The sequence below is a fragment of the Delphinapterus leucas genome, chromosome 13 (genome assembly GCF_059928025.1).
Source record: "Delphinapterus leucas isolate spDelLeu-1000000601 "Yukka" chromosome 13, BTC_Dleu_Yukka2, whole genome shotgun sequence".
NCBI lineage: Eukaryota > Metazoa > Chordata > Mammalia > Artiodactyla > Monodontidae > Delphinapterus > Delphinapterus leucas.
The window spans coordinates 15,742,307-15,758,023 of record NC_143141.1 but is presented as its reverse complement, the minus strand read 5'-3'; the positions used below and the strand labels follow the sequence as shown (position 1 = coordinate 15,758,023).

At 49.0% G+C, this 15,717-nt stretch overlaps 2 protein-coding genes across 2 annotated transcripts in view; one reads left to right on the top strand and one right to left on the bottom strand.

Annotated features, from left to right (window-relative positions):
* Positions 1-4,955, top strand: part of DNAH6 (dynein axonemal heavy chain 6) — a 294,154-nt gene extending 289,199 nt beyond the window's left edge. The window contains exons 75-76 of the mRNA XM_022556141.3: positions 1,202-1,424; positions 4,571-4,955. Coding sequence (XP_022411849.2) covers positions 1,202-1,424; positions 4,571-4,674 — 327 coding nt within the window. The 3' untranslated portion in view covers positions 4,675-4,955. The remainder of the gene's footprint in view (positions 1-1,201; positions 1,425-4,570) is intronic.
* A 1,828-nt stretch (positions 4,956-6,783) lies between these two features.
* Positions 6,784-15,717, bottom strand: part of TRABD2A (TraB domain containing 2A) — a 58,564-nt gene continuing 49,630 nt past the window's right edge. The window contains 3 exon segments of the mRNA XM_089922910.1: positions 6,784-7,222; positions 9,157-9,408; positions 12,771-12,861. Of these exon segments, the coding sequence (XP_089779036.1) occupies positions 7,039-7,222; positions 9,157-9,408; positions 12,771-12,861 (527 nt within the window). The 3' untranslated portion in view covers positions 6,784-7,038.

The following is a 15,717-nucleotide window of genomic DNA, read 5'->3' as shown; positions in this document are numbered from 1 at the left end:
GTGCAGACGGCTCCTACACACAGCTTGGCAAGTGGCTGGCAGGATGGTTTCAGCCTCTACTCAGGCAAACCTGCACAAGCATACAGAGCAGCCCCCAAAACAGGAAGGCCTTGCTCTACCTCGCTGCATGCGAGGGACAAACTACAGGACACTAGGTAGTAAAGTCCAACCAAAAAGCACTTACCATCCTTTTATTCACTATAAAACACATCCCTTATGACCGCACAGCTTGGTCCTCTGCCTGCAGGTGTGAAGCTCCAGTTATCCAAAGGTCTAGGGCCCCAGAACTGGCCAAGTTCACTCAATGTTTGAGGAAGGATACACAGAAGCCCACAACTGGAAGAAATTGTATACCAGTGGTGACATCTAATCACAGGACATTGAGGGACAGGGTCTCTGTTTCTGTCTCTCTTTCTCCTGCAAAATTTCTTTTTTTTTTTTTTTAATTTATTTATTTTTGGCTGCATCGGGTCTAAGTTGCTGCGTGCGGGCTTTCTCTAGTTGTGGTGATCAGGGGCTACTTTTCATTGCAGTGCGTGTGCTTCTCATTGCGGTGGCTTCTCTTGTTGCGGAGCATGGGCTCTAGGCATGCAGGCTTCAGTACTTGTGGCACACGGGCTCAGTAGTTGTGGCATGCAGGCTTAGTTGCTCCGAGGCATGTGGGATCTTCCCGGAGCAGGGATCGAGCCCATGTCCCCTGCATTGGCAGGCAGATTCTTAACCACTGCCCCACCAGGGAAGTCCCGCTTCCTGCAAAATTTCCCTTAAAAAGCTTTCCATAGGCACTCTGCAAATATTATTGCCAATATATAACCTATCTTCTGGAACGGCACCCAGATCTTTGAAAGGCCTTGCTAAAAATAACAGATGATAATCACAGCCCTCTTGTCCATCCACTTCCCATGAGAAGGGGAAAATCCTAACGTCATGATATCAGAGTCTGAAGCCCATCAGTGGGTTTCCCAGGGGTACCCCCTAGCGGACAGCCTGTGGGAGTGTGAAAAGTATGAGATTTGGTGACAAACTGAGAAGCAAATTATTTCACCTTCTGGAGCCTTGGCATTCTCCTCTCCAAAATGTGAGTGATAAGAGAATCTCTGGATTGGTTCTTGGAACTGAGTGAGGTTGTAGGCCTAGGAGGTGGCCCACAAAACCGACCCCTCCTCCTCTTCTCACCTATGAACTTCTGCATGTCTTTCAGTTGCCCTCTCCTGAGGATGGTGTTCTTGTCCATGGGATATTCATGGATGCTTCTCGATGGGACAATAAGGAGATGGTGATAGAAGACGCACTGCCCGGACAGATGAATCCAATGCTGCCTGTGGTGCATTTTGAACCTCAACAAAATTACGAGCCAAACCCAACACTCTACCACTCCCCACTTTACAAGACAGGGGCCCGGGCAGGAACACTCTCAACCACAGGTGAGGATGTGCTAAGATCAGTATAATGACCGAATGCAAACTACAACCATCAAAGTCCAAATGCTGAACTGTAATGTACAAAGGGTGATCTTGGGCCAATGAGCCAGGCTGAAAATAAGACCACTTATAACACACAAATTTGTAGATGCAGTAAATTCTATTTGTTTTAATGCTGAGTGTAGATTAATATTATAAAGCCAATGCTTGCTTCTATTAGTCTGATGAGTAGAAAATAGTTTATTTTGTGTGTGTGTCTTTCAATTTATTTATTTATTTTATTTATTTTGGTTGTGCCGGGTCTTAGTTGTGGCCAGCGGGCTCCTATTTGCGGCATGCACGTGGGATCTAGTTCCCCGACCGGGGATCGAAACCGCATCCCCTTCACTGGAAGGTGAATTCTAAACCACTGCACCACCAGGGAAGTCCCAGAAAGTAGTTTATTGAGCAGTGCCTTCTAATTGAAAAATGATGGACTGAGTAGACAAATCTATCTCTGACCAAATCCACTGAGACTCAGCGTAGAAAAGAGATTTTAAAACAAATAAGTGGAATGCCATGCTACAAAAAGAGAAATCTTAGTAGACCTGAAACTGAGATACAGCCCTGAAAAAAAGGAACCAGATAAAAAGAAAGCAATATCAACAGATAAGCTGAAGAACTGAATGCAGACAGCTAGAGAGTGAGACAAGAGAATGCACTGAGGAAATCCCTCAAAAGACAGCACAATGCAATTTTTTTAAGTGACACTGTGGAAGGAGTTAAAATCACCAACATTTATCTAGTAGGCAATCTGGAAGGAGAAAGGAGAAAAAATGGAAGAGCAGTAATATTTGAAAAACTGGCTGATAATTTCCCAGAACTGAAGAAACAGTTGAGTCCTCAGATTGAGAGATCTCACAAAGTGGTAGGGGTAATTTTTTAAAATATACAACGAACAAATAAACAAATTTTAAAAGAAACCTAGATATATCAGAGTGATACCTAAGACCATCAGAAATAAAGAAAATTCTCAAAGAGATGAAATGCATTAATATACTGGAACTAAAATTCCAGAAAATGAGAATCAGATTGACTTCAGACATGTGTCATTATCCACAGTGCATATAAAAATAGAGAAACTTCTTCAAAGGGCTGAGGAAAAACAACTTTGAACCAGAATTGCAAGTGCAACCAAATTATCATCTGAACGAAAAGTTGTAATAAAGACCGTCTTGGACATACAGAGGCTCTACATTAATCACCACTGATCCTCTACTTAAAACAGACACACACACACGGTTAAATCTTTAATAGTTTGACCATAAAAATGAATTTATAATAACTTGGAACTAAATTTCGAGATGACAGAAACACGGGAGAGGAGCCAGGAAGAAATAACTAAAAAATCTTTCTCATTTGAATGGAGAATATAGATATTGATGATATTTATTTTTCTAATAAAATATTCAGTTAAAGGGTGTTCTCTAAGGGTAATGTACAGAATAGAACTAAAATAGACATTCGTGTCACATGACCTCCCACTCCTATGACAAACCTAAAAAAGTGTTCAAAGGTATTTTTTAAATTAATAATGGTATTTACAAGTTTTTGTAGGGACATGTACTTTTTTTTTTTTTTTTTGCGGTACGCGGGCCTCCTCTCCCGTTGCGGAGCACAGGCTCCGGACGCGCAGGCTCAGTGGCCATGGCTCACGGGCCCAGCCGCTCCGCGGCATGTGGGATCTTCCCGGACCGGGACACAAACCCGTGTCCCCTGCATCGGCAGGCGGACTCTCAACCACTGCGCCACCAGGGAAGCCCTTGCCCATTTTTTAATAGAGTCATTTTTCTTCTTCTTATTGGCTAAAATTCCAACAGGAACTCTGTGGTTTTCAGGAAAAGGAAAAAAGAAAAGGTAGTAATTAAAATGACAGTGCACTGGCACAAGATTCTATAAACAGATCCAATGTACTGGAGAGAGAGCCCAGAAATGCACTGTGCCTATATGGGAACTTGACCTATAATACCAGCATCATTTAAAATTGATCAGGAAGATGGAAATTATTCCACAAACGATGCTGGGACAATTGGTTATACCAAACTTAGATCCTTATCTCCTACCACATACAAAAATTAAATCACAGGTGGGCTCTATAGACTTAATCATCACTAAAATTTAAAATTATTAACCTTAATGAAATAATGGCTCTAAGTAATAGAGGAACATGTGTAAAGTCACCACAGGGATGCTGTCAACAAGAGCCAGACTCTGGGAAACCTCACAGGAGAAATAGCCTGGTTGTTTCAACAAATATATTACAAGGGGGTGGCAAAAGGAACAGAGGGGAACCTACCAGTTGAAAGAGATTTAAACAACACATCACTGTTGCAAGGTATGGACCTTATTTGAATTTCAATTCAAACTAATGGTTACTATACATATACATTCTGCGTATGTACTAAAAAATGTCATCCGAGCACCTGCCAAGGCACCATGCAGGGAACGACGGCATAGATAAGGAAAGGGGAGATGTAGGCATTCTCTGCTGGGGACACCACCACCTGCCCTGACTTCCACACAGATGGGGTTTGCTGTGAAGGCCAGAAACAGCAACTCCCATCCTGAGGGCAGGGTCCTCTTCACAACCTGGTCCTGGCCCCCCTCACCCAGGCACACAGTGAAGAAACGGTAAAAGTGCCCTCTTACTTCAGATGTCCCAGAGCTGAGGGACATAACTGTGACTGCACTTAGTCATCTCAGGACCCCAGTGCCTACCTACTGGGTGGAACAAAGGATGGATGGATGGATGGACAAGCAGATGGACAAACGGATGGATGCCCAACCTACCAACTGTATCCCCTGAATCCCATTAAAACTCAGGCCTCAATCCTAGTCCAATGCTCCCTGAAACAAACTGCAGAGAACTTGAAACATAGTTTATAAGGTTATACAAGGCCTAAGCTGGACAGGTCCTAAAGGATCATTTGTTCTAACATCTTCATTTTATAAAGCATAAAACTGAAATCTGTAGAGGACTATTTGCCCTTCTTCTTTAGAGGCAAAGTCAGGTCTGGAGCCCAGGTGTCTAAACTCCCAGTACAGTGGTTTTTGTATTAAGGGGTTATTCTTTAAAGTAACAACCCTTTTTTCCCTGTATTCTTAACTAGGTCATTCAACCAACTTTGTGGTGACCATCCTCTTACCCTCCAAGCGGTCCAAAGATTACTGGATTGCCAAGGGATCGGCTTTGCTCTGCCAACTAAATGAGTGAAAAGGTGCCACCTCTGTGCTTAAAAAGAACCAGGCCAGAGATCTTTCCTGATGGGGGAGAAAAGTCTGCGTAATTTATATGCGAGCAAAACAGGTTTACTTCTGATCTGGCTTAAAGGTAGCAAGTGTGGCTTTTATTTCTTTTATAACCTAAAATAAAGTGTTTTCAGTTTCTCTTTCTGGTGGTAATTCAAGCTCTGATGTGAAAGCAGTGAGTTCAGCACTCGCCTCTTAAGCCTGCTCCCCCTCCCCCATGCAGGAGGCAGCTTCCCATCAGTAAGGGGGGTGGCTGGGACGGGGGTGGGGGGGTGGGGGGGTGGCTGGGACAGGGCGGGGAGGGGACTGGGGCGGGGGGGGGGTAGGGGCGGGGAGTCAGACCTCAGTACTTCCTCATCCACATGGGCTTCCTTCCTCTTCACGCTAATGTGAAAGGCCCACTGTACACGTCAGTCTCGTGGCCCTAGGTTCTTCCATGTCTAGACCAGATTAAGGCTCAGGGCCCAACACATGAGATCTGGGCCCATGGTGCCATTCCCCCATGCTGTGGGGCTGGATTACAATCCTCAGAAGAGCCTGTGGTCTTTCACGATAGTGCAGGTCGCTCCCACTCAAGTGCAGAGGAATTTTCCGCTTTGGGGTAAAACTGTATGAAAACTGGCCAAGTCGCCCTCCAGGTGCATCGGCGCCCCTGCCACCTCAAAAGCGGTGCTGAGATGGAGCAGCCACTGTGGTTTGCAAACCATTTTGCATCAGCCCTGCCAACCGGGTCTGTTGCTTCCTCAGCCCGGATATGAGCCAAGAAACTGGGTACCACGCAGCTCGGATGTGGGCCTCTGGAGAAAGCCACGCCCCCTGCTTACAGGAAGAACAGGGTCAGCCACAGCAATCCTGTAGACTCAAGCCGCTGCGAAGCAGGGAGCACCACTTCTATTAGGAATCAGAGGGAAGAGGTGCCTCCTAAGTCACGGGAGTGGCTACAGCTGCAGAAGTCAGAGGGTTGACATTAGGCACCGCAGCAGCTGTAATCCGAGGTCAGAGAGCTGCAGGAAGCTGTGCCAGCCTCATGCAGAGCCTGGCCACCACACAAGCTTGTGTCTGCTGGAGCCTGCACATAACTGCCACTTACGACCAAAGAAAAAGGTCTTCTGCCCCTTTCACCTTCCAAATCTCACTAAGTGTATCTCATTAGAAGACTCTCGATCATAGCAGCAAGGGAATCTCGGAAAGTTTAGCCCTCCTACCCCTGCAATACAGGGGACACAGAATGGAGCAAAGGTGGTGAACATGGATCCTGAGTGCCATCACATCACTCAGTGGGACTCAAAGATCTCCTTGGCCCTGGAAATGACCAAGAATGAACCCACAAGAAAGTCTCTGGAAAAAGGAAGGGAAGGCCACAGAACTGTAAGCCCAGACAATCAAGGTACCTGAAACCAGATACTTCTTATTGGCCCCATCCAAGTCCTGGGCAGACCCTCTGGGTTTTTGTGAGCTGCTCAGAGGCCCAGGAGAACCAAAAGGAAACTCTGCCACAGGCGGGAGACCCTGGTCTGTAACCATGGTGGCAGCAGGGGGAGGGAGAGGGGGGCGGGTATCAGCTGGGCAGGGCTGAAAGTTCCCATTTCAGACTCAACTAGGGAAATTCTATTTTTAATCATTTTATATACAGATTCTTCATAAGACTTTATTTGGAAAACACAAAGACATATAAATAATAAGTAACACACAGGACAGGGACGGGGAGAGAGGTTGAAACCCATTTTCTTGCACAACACCCCTGACAAAGCCTACCTATCCACCAGTCTTCAGCATGTGGATGAGACACCCTCACACACTGTACATAATGAAAGCACTTATCAGAGTGCAGGACCCACACTAGTCACCAGACCTTGAATAGAGAGGAGCAGAACAGAAGTTCCACAGCCTACTGACTCTGTTGCTTCCAGAACCAGGAGAGGATGGGGAGAAGAGCAGCAGGAAGGAGGAAAGGGGCAGGGTCCATGGCTGCAGGCAGGCCCAGGAGTGGGGCCAGGAGTGCAGCAGGGATAGTATTCAGAGCATGTGAGCAAAAAGAGTTGTTTGCTTGGTATACACATTGTGGCAAAAAATCTACACAAAAAAAGTATTTAATAATTTTCTTACAATTAATTATTTTCATACAGCTCATTATGTTACAAAACTATACACCTCCCCCAAGCATTGCTGGATAACCCAAAGTCATTCCTTGGAAAAAGAAGAATCAACGTTGGCTTTTTAATTTTGAGTCTCTTCTCCTGGGTTGGGCCTATCAGGGCCAGAGCACAGTGTGGAGTACAAAATGGCTGTCCTTCAAGTCCAAGGCGTCAGGTCTTGGCTTCTCTGGTCATTACAGGAGGGTTGTCTCTGTTTGGAAAGCCAGCACCAGCACCCATAACATAGGTGTCCAGACAGACAGGCAGGCACTGCTGACCACCATCTGACTGTGGGGAGACTGCCCAGGGCGAGGGAGCCGCAGCTCTGCGGAGATGCGCCTGTCCAGAACGGGGACCTGGAGCTGTGGGATCCCAGCATTTGGAGGCAAAGAGAAAGACAGAGTCTCAGGGCACAGCAAGAGCCACTGGATACTCCGAGGCCCCCAAAGGCCTGCACAGCTCCTTCTCACCTCTCTCCTCCAAAGACAGGAATGTATCTTAGTACGTTAACAGATTTCCTACGTCTTGGCCCTCATGACTACTGCTACAACAAAACCAAATGATACAGGCACGAAGACTAGCACACTGAACAACTCTCCCCCAGCTATTTGCTTCTTGGTTCAAGGATTATTAAAATTAGTTTGCTCAGACTTGCTAATTATCAGCCTCTGGGCAATGTCAAGCAGGGACCCTCCTCCCTGACCACACAGAGCGGCACCGCCAAGCCAGGAGGATTCCTCTCCGGGTCTCTGGCTCTCTCCCCTACCCCAGCTTGGGTGTCATGCGAACACCACGCAGCCTTCCCAGGTCAAGACAGAACAAGCGCGGTCTCACCTGGTCCTTTCAGCTCAGCTCTGGTGTAAAGTGCCCAATCCCTGCATGGCCACCTTGAAAGGAAATGGCCCAGACTGAGAAGGTACTAAACAGGTCAGTGTATTCCTCCATCAGTGAAGGATGGTTGAGGAGCCTCCCCGTGTCAGGCACCATGGGGCACATGGACACCAACAGGATCTGTCCCTGCTCTCCAGGTCACATCTGGCTGCCAGCTTCTGTCCATTTAAAAATGCAAACCCCACAGCACACGGGATGCCTGCCTCAAACCTTTCAGTGGCACCCTACTTCTCTCAGGCATGAGATTCTCACAGTCATTCCATCCAATTTACCTTCTAGACCTACCTCACCCCTCTTCCCACTGACCTCCCAGGCTCCAGCCAGAATTACTTCATCTTGGTTCCTTTAACATGATCACTCTCTCCACATCAGGCTTTTGCACTGTTCCCCTTGCTGGGAACTCCCTCCCCTCCCTGTTCAGTTGTTTACACATTCATTCAACATTCATTATTAAGCACCTATGCAGGTATCAGATGCCTGCATCTCCTGATCCAGACTCAGGAGCTCTCTTCATTGGGCTCCACTTTGTCAGGCTTCTACTCAGCAGCAACCAAAAGGTCGCTTCCTCCAGGAGGCCCTTCCTGACACCCGCCACCCTAAGTTAGGTAGTAATGTCCAACACACACAACGCACGTCCCCGCAGCCCCCTACACTCCCCTTGTGAATAATCAACTCAAAATCCAGCTTCCTCCCCAGACTGTGAGCTCCATGAAGGCAGGGCCAGTGTCGGTCTGGTTCACCCCCAAAGCCACAGCACCAACACAACAGCGGGCACATAGGAAGAACTCAAAAAGTTTGGTATAAATTGAACTGTAGCCTGGATCCCAGGCCTCTCTGGTGTAGTTCTTCCAGCAGAAACCAGGCTGGGTCCCCATCTTTGGCTCCTCTACCCACCTCTGATCCACCCACTGGGCATCTCTGCAAGTGCACATTCTGTGGTCACCATGCTCCCTGCAAAACGTAGGGGCTGAACAAGCCCATTCCTACAGAGGTGCTTCCAGCTCCGGAAAGCTATGAGCGTCTCCCTGATCTGCGGTGGAGAAAGGGCTGGGAAATCAAGTTCTTCTCAACCTTTATTCCAGCCTCATACTAGTTTTAACAGACCCACCCATGCCCCCCGCCCCATCTGTTCGTTAACAGAGATAAATATGGGGTCCTGGCCCCGGCCCTGGCTTGAAGCAGTTACTTTTAATCTGGATTCGCCTCCACCAGAGTGGACAGAAGACCACTGTCCAGGCCATGAGGAACGAGAAAGGTTGCACCGTGATAGTGGGGCCACTCACCCCCTACCACAGCCTTGAACTTCCGCCCCTGAAGCAGTGAGACCCGCATTCCTGGGCTGCCGCCCACCCGCACTTCCGGGGTGAGGACTGACCGGGCGATGGGCTCGCGGCTGGCCCAGCCCGGCCCAGCCACCTTACCTCTCCTCCAGTCGGACTCACAGGTCGCTGAACTGCCAGAGCCGCTGCCTCCGCTGCGGCCGCCTCTGCTTCTTCCGGAACTTTCGTCGTGCCTCGCCCGGCAGGTAGGAACTTCTGGGCAGAGGCTGGTGGAGCGGCAACAGTGGGGGCCCGGCAGACCCAGCTTCCGGTACCTGAGCTTCCGGGGCGGGCGCTTCCGGAGCCAAGACGGCAGAGGGGGTGGGCTGTGACAACCGGTTTCTGGTCTTTTCTCTGTAAACAGAGGAGGAAGGAAGAGGAATTGAAGGAAGGTCCCCCAGCATGATGCCCTCCCCCGCCTTTAAGGCTCGGGACCTCACAAAAGGCAGATAATGTGAAAGTTCAAGACGGATGGGGAGGCAGGGGTCTCAAAATCACCTCGAAAAGTGATCACTTTGACGCCTTTGTTTCTCCCTCACACACCTTCATTGTACTCTCTCCAAATCCCCTAGCTCTGGGGAAGAAATAAAAGATTCTTTCTTAACCGCTTATAATTACTGCACTTGCCTAACAACGGGTCACCACTGCCTAGAAAGTTTTAAGAGGAGTGAAAAATGTTTAAATGCTCTTTACTTAGAACAATTGAAGTGGCCCTTAACCCTGTTCCTCCCTCCTGTATCCCTATAAGGCCTCTGCTCAGAAAGAGGCTCTTCAACAGCCACAGCAGCCTGCCCAGATCCCTCAAGGATTATCACATGGCTGCCGAGAAGGGGAAGAAGAAAGGAGGTATCTCCACAGCCAGTGCCCTCGTTATGTCCTCACCCACTCCTTCACTATGGGCATCTCCCTGGCTCTGGGCCCAGAGTCCCTCGCCCCTTCTTCTCCCTGAACAGGAGCTCCTTTAGGGACCTCATGCTCTCTCATGACCTCACCCAGGAGCACCGTAGAGAAAGAAGTGCACCACTGAAAACTCTTAGACGCTACCCTCACAGAACACAGTCAGGACAGCTGCTGCAGCCATCCCCAGGATCGTGGGAGAGGGTGAACCCAGGCCTTTGCACTGGATCTCACAGACTCTGATGGAATTAAGGGTAGGGGCACTGAATAGATCCCTGGCAGAGAAAACTACATGAACAGAGAGAAAGGGGCTGGAAAGCTAAAACTGGGAGAAGAAAGGGCAGAAAGAAAAGGGCTGTGCAGGCGAGGAGTCCGAACTGTATCCTGACTCTGACGAGCTGTGTCACCTTTGGTTTCTTCATCAGTAAAGGAGAAGAAACCCCCACCCCACAGGCTGGTGTTGAGGGTTAACTGAGAGTCGGTGTGAACCAAGTTACCACCTGACAACTGATCAATAAACGTTCCTTCCTCCCCAGGGAAGTGTGAGCAGCCCAGTAAATGACGGGACTGGTTCTCAGCCTTCATTGTGTGTCAGAATCTCACGGAGAGATTTTTTATATATTGACTCCTGACCTCTCTTCCCCCAGGGGCAGGTGTCAGGGTTAGAGGCAGATTTAAGGAGTCTGAGAACAACCAGCAACACACACACACACACCCATCCACACTCCCAAGCGGGGCCCTCTCTGGCAACCCCAAAGATAGTGTGATAAACCCCAGCCGTGACAGTCAGCCTGGGGCCAGGGGCTGAGAAGTGATCAGAGGGCCCAGCCCACCCTGCTTTCCAAGAGCACACAGTCCAGTGGGTGAGGAAAGATCCACAGATCCTCTCCCCCAAACAAGCAGAGAATCCCTAAGGGCGGGGCTCTCCCCCCAGAGCTGAAGGAGAATGGGAGGGAGAGATGGATGGAGATCTGCAGCAGGACTTTCTCAGTCAGGGGAAGAGTGGAGGGAGACTGCAGACAGTGGAAAGGAAGAGCATTAGCAAAGGTGGAGAGGCAGCGGCGAGGACAAAAGGTTTTCTGATATCAGAGGCGGATCCGTGCTGGGAAAAGTTGGGGTCTGCGTGCCGAGGCATCATCATGAAGAAACTGGACTTTGGAAGAGGACAACAAGAAACCCTGAAGGTTTCTGAGTCAGGGACACTTGCAAGATTAGTCCCACAGAAAGGTGGAGAAGGGACCAGAGGGTGATGACCTTAGGAACAAAGGGGGCAAATCTGAGAGAGATTTTAATGGAAGAAGCCAGAGGCCTGGTGAAGGTGGAAAATGAGAAGAAGTCTTAGGTGAGGGCTTTTGTAAACTAGAAAGTACTGTGTGAAGAACGGCTGTTACTGATAAACGGAGTGCAAGATATGGAGAGAGGTGGGGGATGAGATAAGCCCAGGATGTAGTCAAGTTTTCCAGAGAATCATGGCTCATTGGGATGGAAAGCAGGCTCCCAAGAAGGAACCTCTGGAGTGACGGGATAGAGGAGGACCTGGCCTGAGACAACATGAGGTGAAGGTGGGTCTTCCGAGGAGAAAGAGGGCACCCGGAGACCTGGAGAAGGGAGCCATCGGGCAGGCACCACAGCTGGACCCCGTCTCCGTCCCCTCAGCAGAGGGCATGTATTTTCCTCCTGGAGTCCTCGCACCGCAGCTGAGGGCTCTGCCAGGAGGGGGCGCTGGTGACCACGATCTGGAGGGAGTGGGAGAGGAATGGAAGGTGGGCTGAACTGTGTTCGCTCAAAATTCACATGCTGGAGCTCTAACCCCCAGTACCTCAGAATGTGGCTGTATTTGGAGACAAGACTTTTAAAGAGGTGATTAAGTTAAAATGAGGCCTTTAGGTTGGGCCCTAATCCAGTCTGACTGGTGTCCTTAGAAGAGGAAGTGTGGACACACAGAGACACCAGAGTTGTGCGCACACCAAGGAGAGGCCGCATGGGGACAGTGAAAAGGCCACCTGCAAGCCAAAGAGAGAGGCCTCAGGAGAAACCAAACCTGCCGACACCTTGATCTTGGTGTCTAGCCTCCAGAACCATGAGAAAATAAATTTCTATTGTTAAAGCCACCCAGTCTGTGGTATTTTGTTAGGGCAGCCCAGACTGGTACAAAGTGGGTAGGAAGGGCCACCTTGTGCCCACTAGGACTGGACACGGGGCAGAGACTAGCAGGGAGGCCAGCATGGGGCAGCAGCATTGATGAGGGTGGGAGATCCTGGCCTCCTGAATTCTTTACAGAAGGGGCCACAGGGCAGGAGGGTGACTCTGCATAAAAATGAGAAGTAAACAGACCTGGGGGTAGGAAACAGCTCAGAGAAAGAGAAGGGGCTTTGCTTCCACGCGGGAGATGGGTCTGACAGGCACTCCCAGCTTCTGAGCCCCCCTGGCCTTACATTATGACTGCTTCCACCACCTGCCTCCCTAAAACCTCCCAAGGGCCCAGGTCAAAGGCACTGAGCGTTAAGCCAAATCACCCCTCCTGGGCCCCAGGACCAAAGAGCATCCTCCCCTTACCTTCCTTTCTGCCCCAAGCACTGCTGAGGAAAGGCCAGTGTGGCCTCTACTGCCCGAAGTGCCTGGCCGGCCAACCCAAGTCTGACACAGTCCCAGCCACGAGGGGACGCCAGCTGAGCTGGGGACCGAGTGGCTGCTTGGTGTCCGTGCTGGGGCCCTCGGAGCCTCTCAGGACACAGCCCACCCTGGCGCCCAAGCAGCCCTGTGCGGCTCTCAGCTCCCCTAACTGCTTCCTGACCGGGATAGAAGCACAGGAAGGTTACTTGTTGATGGGTCGTCCAGCGGGGGCGTGTTCTACCTCATAGCCTTCGCACCGCAGAACATCAAGAACTGTGTTGTTGCCCATGAAATGCCCTGCAGTAAGAAAAATGATCAGAAATGTGGCAGCTCTCGTGACCCCTAAACACACACCCCAGAACCAAGAAATAACTCTGCCAACCCCGTCCCTTCTAACCAGCCCAGTACAGTTCAGAAAGCTTCTGCAAGGGGGCCTCTCAACAGCTCTGCCAGGATAAGCCGCGTTTCAGAGATAAGGACTCAGGATCAGAACCATGCGGTGAGCTGCCTCGAGTCACACAGCTAAGAGGACACCAAGTCCCAACCTTCCACCTCTGGATCCAGAGCTGACAGTCCTGACCATTCTCGTTTATGTAAACCAAGCACCTCTGAGACCCCAGGCCCCTTCTGTCCTATGTCTACTTAAAAATGCACAATAAAACCCTCTTTTTAGCAGAAGCCACCAGAGCTGGAAACCTCAACCTGAATTTTATTTCACTTTTTTCTTTTTCAATAAAAAGCAGGAAATATCAACCAGATAAGCTTACAGTGGCATCGTAAAATAAGTATCTTAAAAGGGTAGATCCTGGGATTCATCTTCTTTCATTTCAGGTTTTGATGCTCAGAACTGACATGATCCTCTGGGGTCACAATGCCCCTTTCTGTGACAGTTGTCATGTTAATGTCCTCAATGGCTAATTAAATTGCAGCGCTCCATCCTCTGATCCAGCAGAACAGATGCATCGTTATTATCTCCATTTGAAAATGGAAAACAGGTAATGTAGGCTCAGGACTTCACACACAAAAGAAGCAGCAGAACAGAATCTAAACCCAGGCAGCTTGGCCCCAGAGTCTATGCAATGTTGACAACCGAATACTCAAGAGGCAGAGACCAGGAAAGCAAATTAAGGTCCATCCAAACTCTCCCTTGTCCTGACTCCACAGCACTAAGAAGCAGAGGGAACTTAGAGCAGCCTCTGGGAGCCTGGGGAGCCCGAGGGTGGTGTTTGGGGCAGAAGGTACTGGGCTCTACTGCATTCTTGGGTCCAACCGTAGAGTTTAGGACCCCAAGACTGATGAAGGGCAACTGACTCAGATGAAAGGGACGTTGGCAAGGCCCAGATTAGCCCCGGTGCAGAAGCACAGCAAACTCATGTATAGAGTATGCCTGGACTCGGGGCCGGGGGAGGAGACTGAGCTTGCAGAGTGTTGCGGCGATGGCTTCCACTCTCCCAGCCGTTACCAAGTCTATGTGACAGGGAGTAAACACAATAATAAAGATAGTTAACGTTTCCTGAGCATTACGAGGTGCAGGGCACTGTTCTCAGTGCTTTACATGTCATTCAGCCTTCCCCCAACAACAACCCTATAAGGTAGGTGTATTATTACCCCCATTTCACAGATGACGAAGAGGCACAGGTGGTGCCCAGGTGGTCTGGCTCCAGCGTCCATGCTCTCAACCAATTAGGAATGAAAACAGGATTTGTCGAGCGAATGAACAGCCCCTATTAGCAATCTTTATCATTAAGGACCAAGCTATTCTGTGTGACTTCAATTTCCTTCTACTCCAAAGGTGAGCTCCATTCCTCATCTTTAAATTTCATCTGCATATCCCCGTGACAGACGTCACTGTTGCAGTTTAAACCTCTGGAGCTTTCAGTTTGGGGAGATCCTCACTTTACAATCAAAAGTGTGCTAACCACACGGCATTTTAAATTTCTCACTGCCAAGGCTAAGAGTTTGGGAGCAATTTCTGAATTTCTGTGGTTCCCTCTGGTCAACTCAGCCTTCAGAAGGCACCAGAAGAAATAGACTCATGAGGTGGAGAAAGCAGCCCCACGAAGATAACTGCACCGTGGTGGCTATGCAGGACACTCCTGATACCCAGAGTGCCCAGGGGCTGTGAGGTCTCTATCCAGAGCTGCAGCCGTATGAAGAACCATGACTGAGAATCAGGCAAGCCCAGGTGTCCCAGTGTCACCTGTGCCATCTGTCCAGCACAGTCTCCATCTGGAGGGCTGGCCCTCCAAACTGCCCAGGTCCAACCCACCTGGCAGGCCGACATCGTCTCAAAGCCTCTCCTTGCCCCTCTGGGGCCTGACGCCTGTCGGGGTGCCTGCAGGGTGAGGGCCGACAGCTGAAAGCCATTCACTGACACAGGCCGGACATGGGCACAGCGCCACACGGCACAGTCCACAATCCAACTACGGAACACGGGACTCACGGAGGAGGAAGCCACTCCCAGACCCACCCAGGGCTACCAAGGCCGACACTGCGACTTGTTTCATGATAGAATTTTTCAAAAAACAAGATACAGGAACCTGACCCCTTATTTTTTTCTACAACAGCTTTATTGGAATATCATTCACATAACATAACATTCATTCTTTTCAAGTGTACGATTCAGTGATTTGGGGAACATTCACAAAGTGGTGCAACCCTCACCACTAACTTTAAAGCATTTTCGGGAGCTGAGATTTTGATAGGGCTTGCGCTGAATGTGTAGCTCAATCTGGGGAACGTTGTCATCTTAACGCTATTTATTATGTCTTCCAATCCACAAACATGAAATGTCTTTCTATTTACTTCGGTCTTCTTTAATTCCTTTCCATGATGTTTTTAGTTTTTATTTTGCATCTGCTCTTCACTAAATTGAGTCCTTAGTGTTTTTTATGCTGTTGTAAATGGAACTGGTTTCTTTTGTTTTAACTTATATTTTTTCTTGAAGTATAGTTGATTCACAATGTTGTGTTAGTTTCAGGTGTACAGCAAAGTGATTCAGTTTTATACATATATATGTAAATGTGTATGTATGTGTAAATATATGTACATATATATTCTTTTCTGATTCTTTTCCATTATAGGTTATTACAAGATTTTGAATATAGTGGAACTGGCTTCTTAGTTGCATTTCCACATTATTCATTGCTAGGG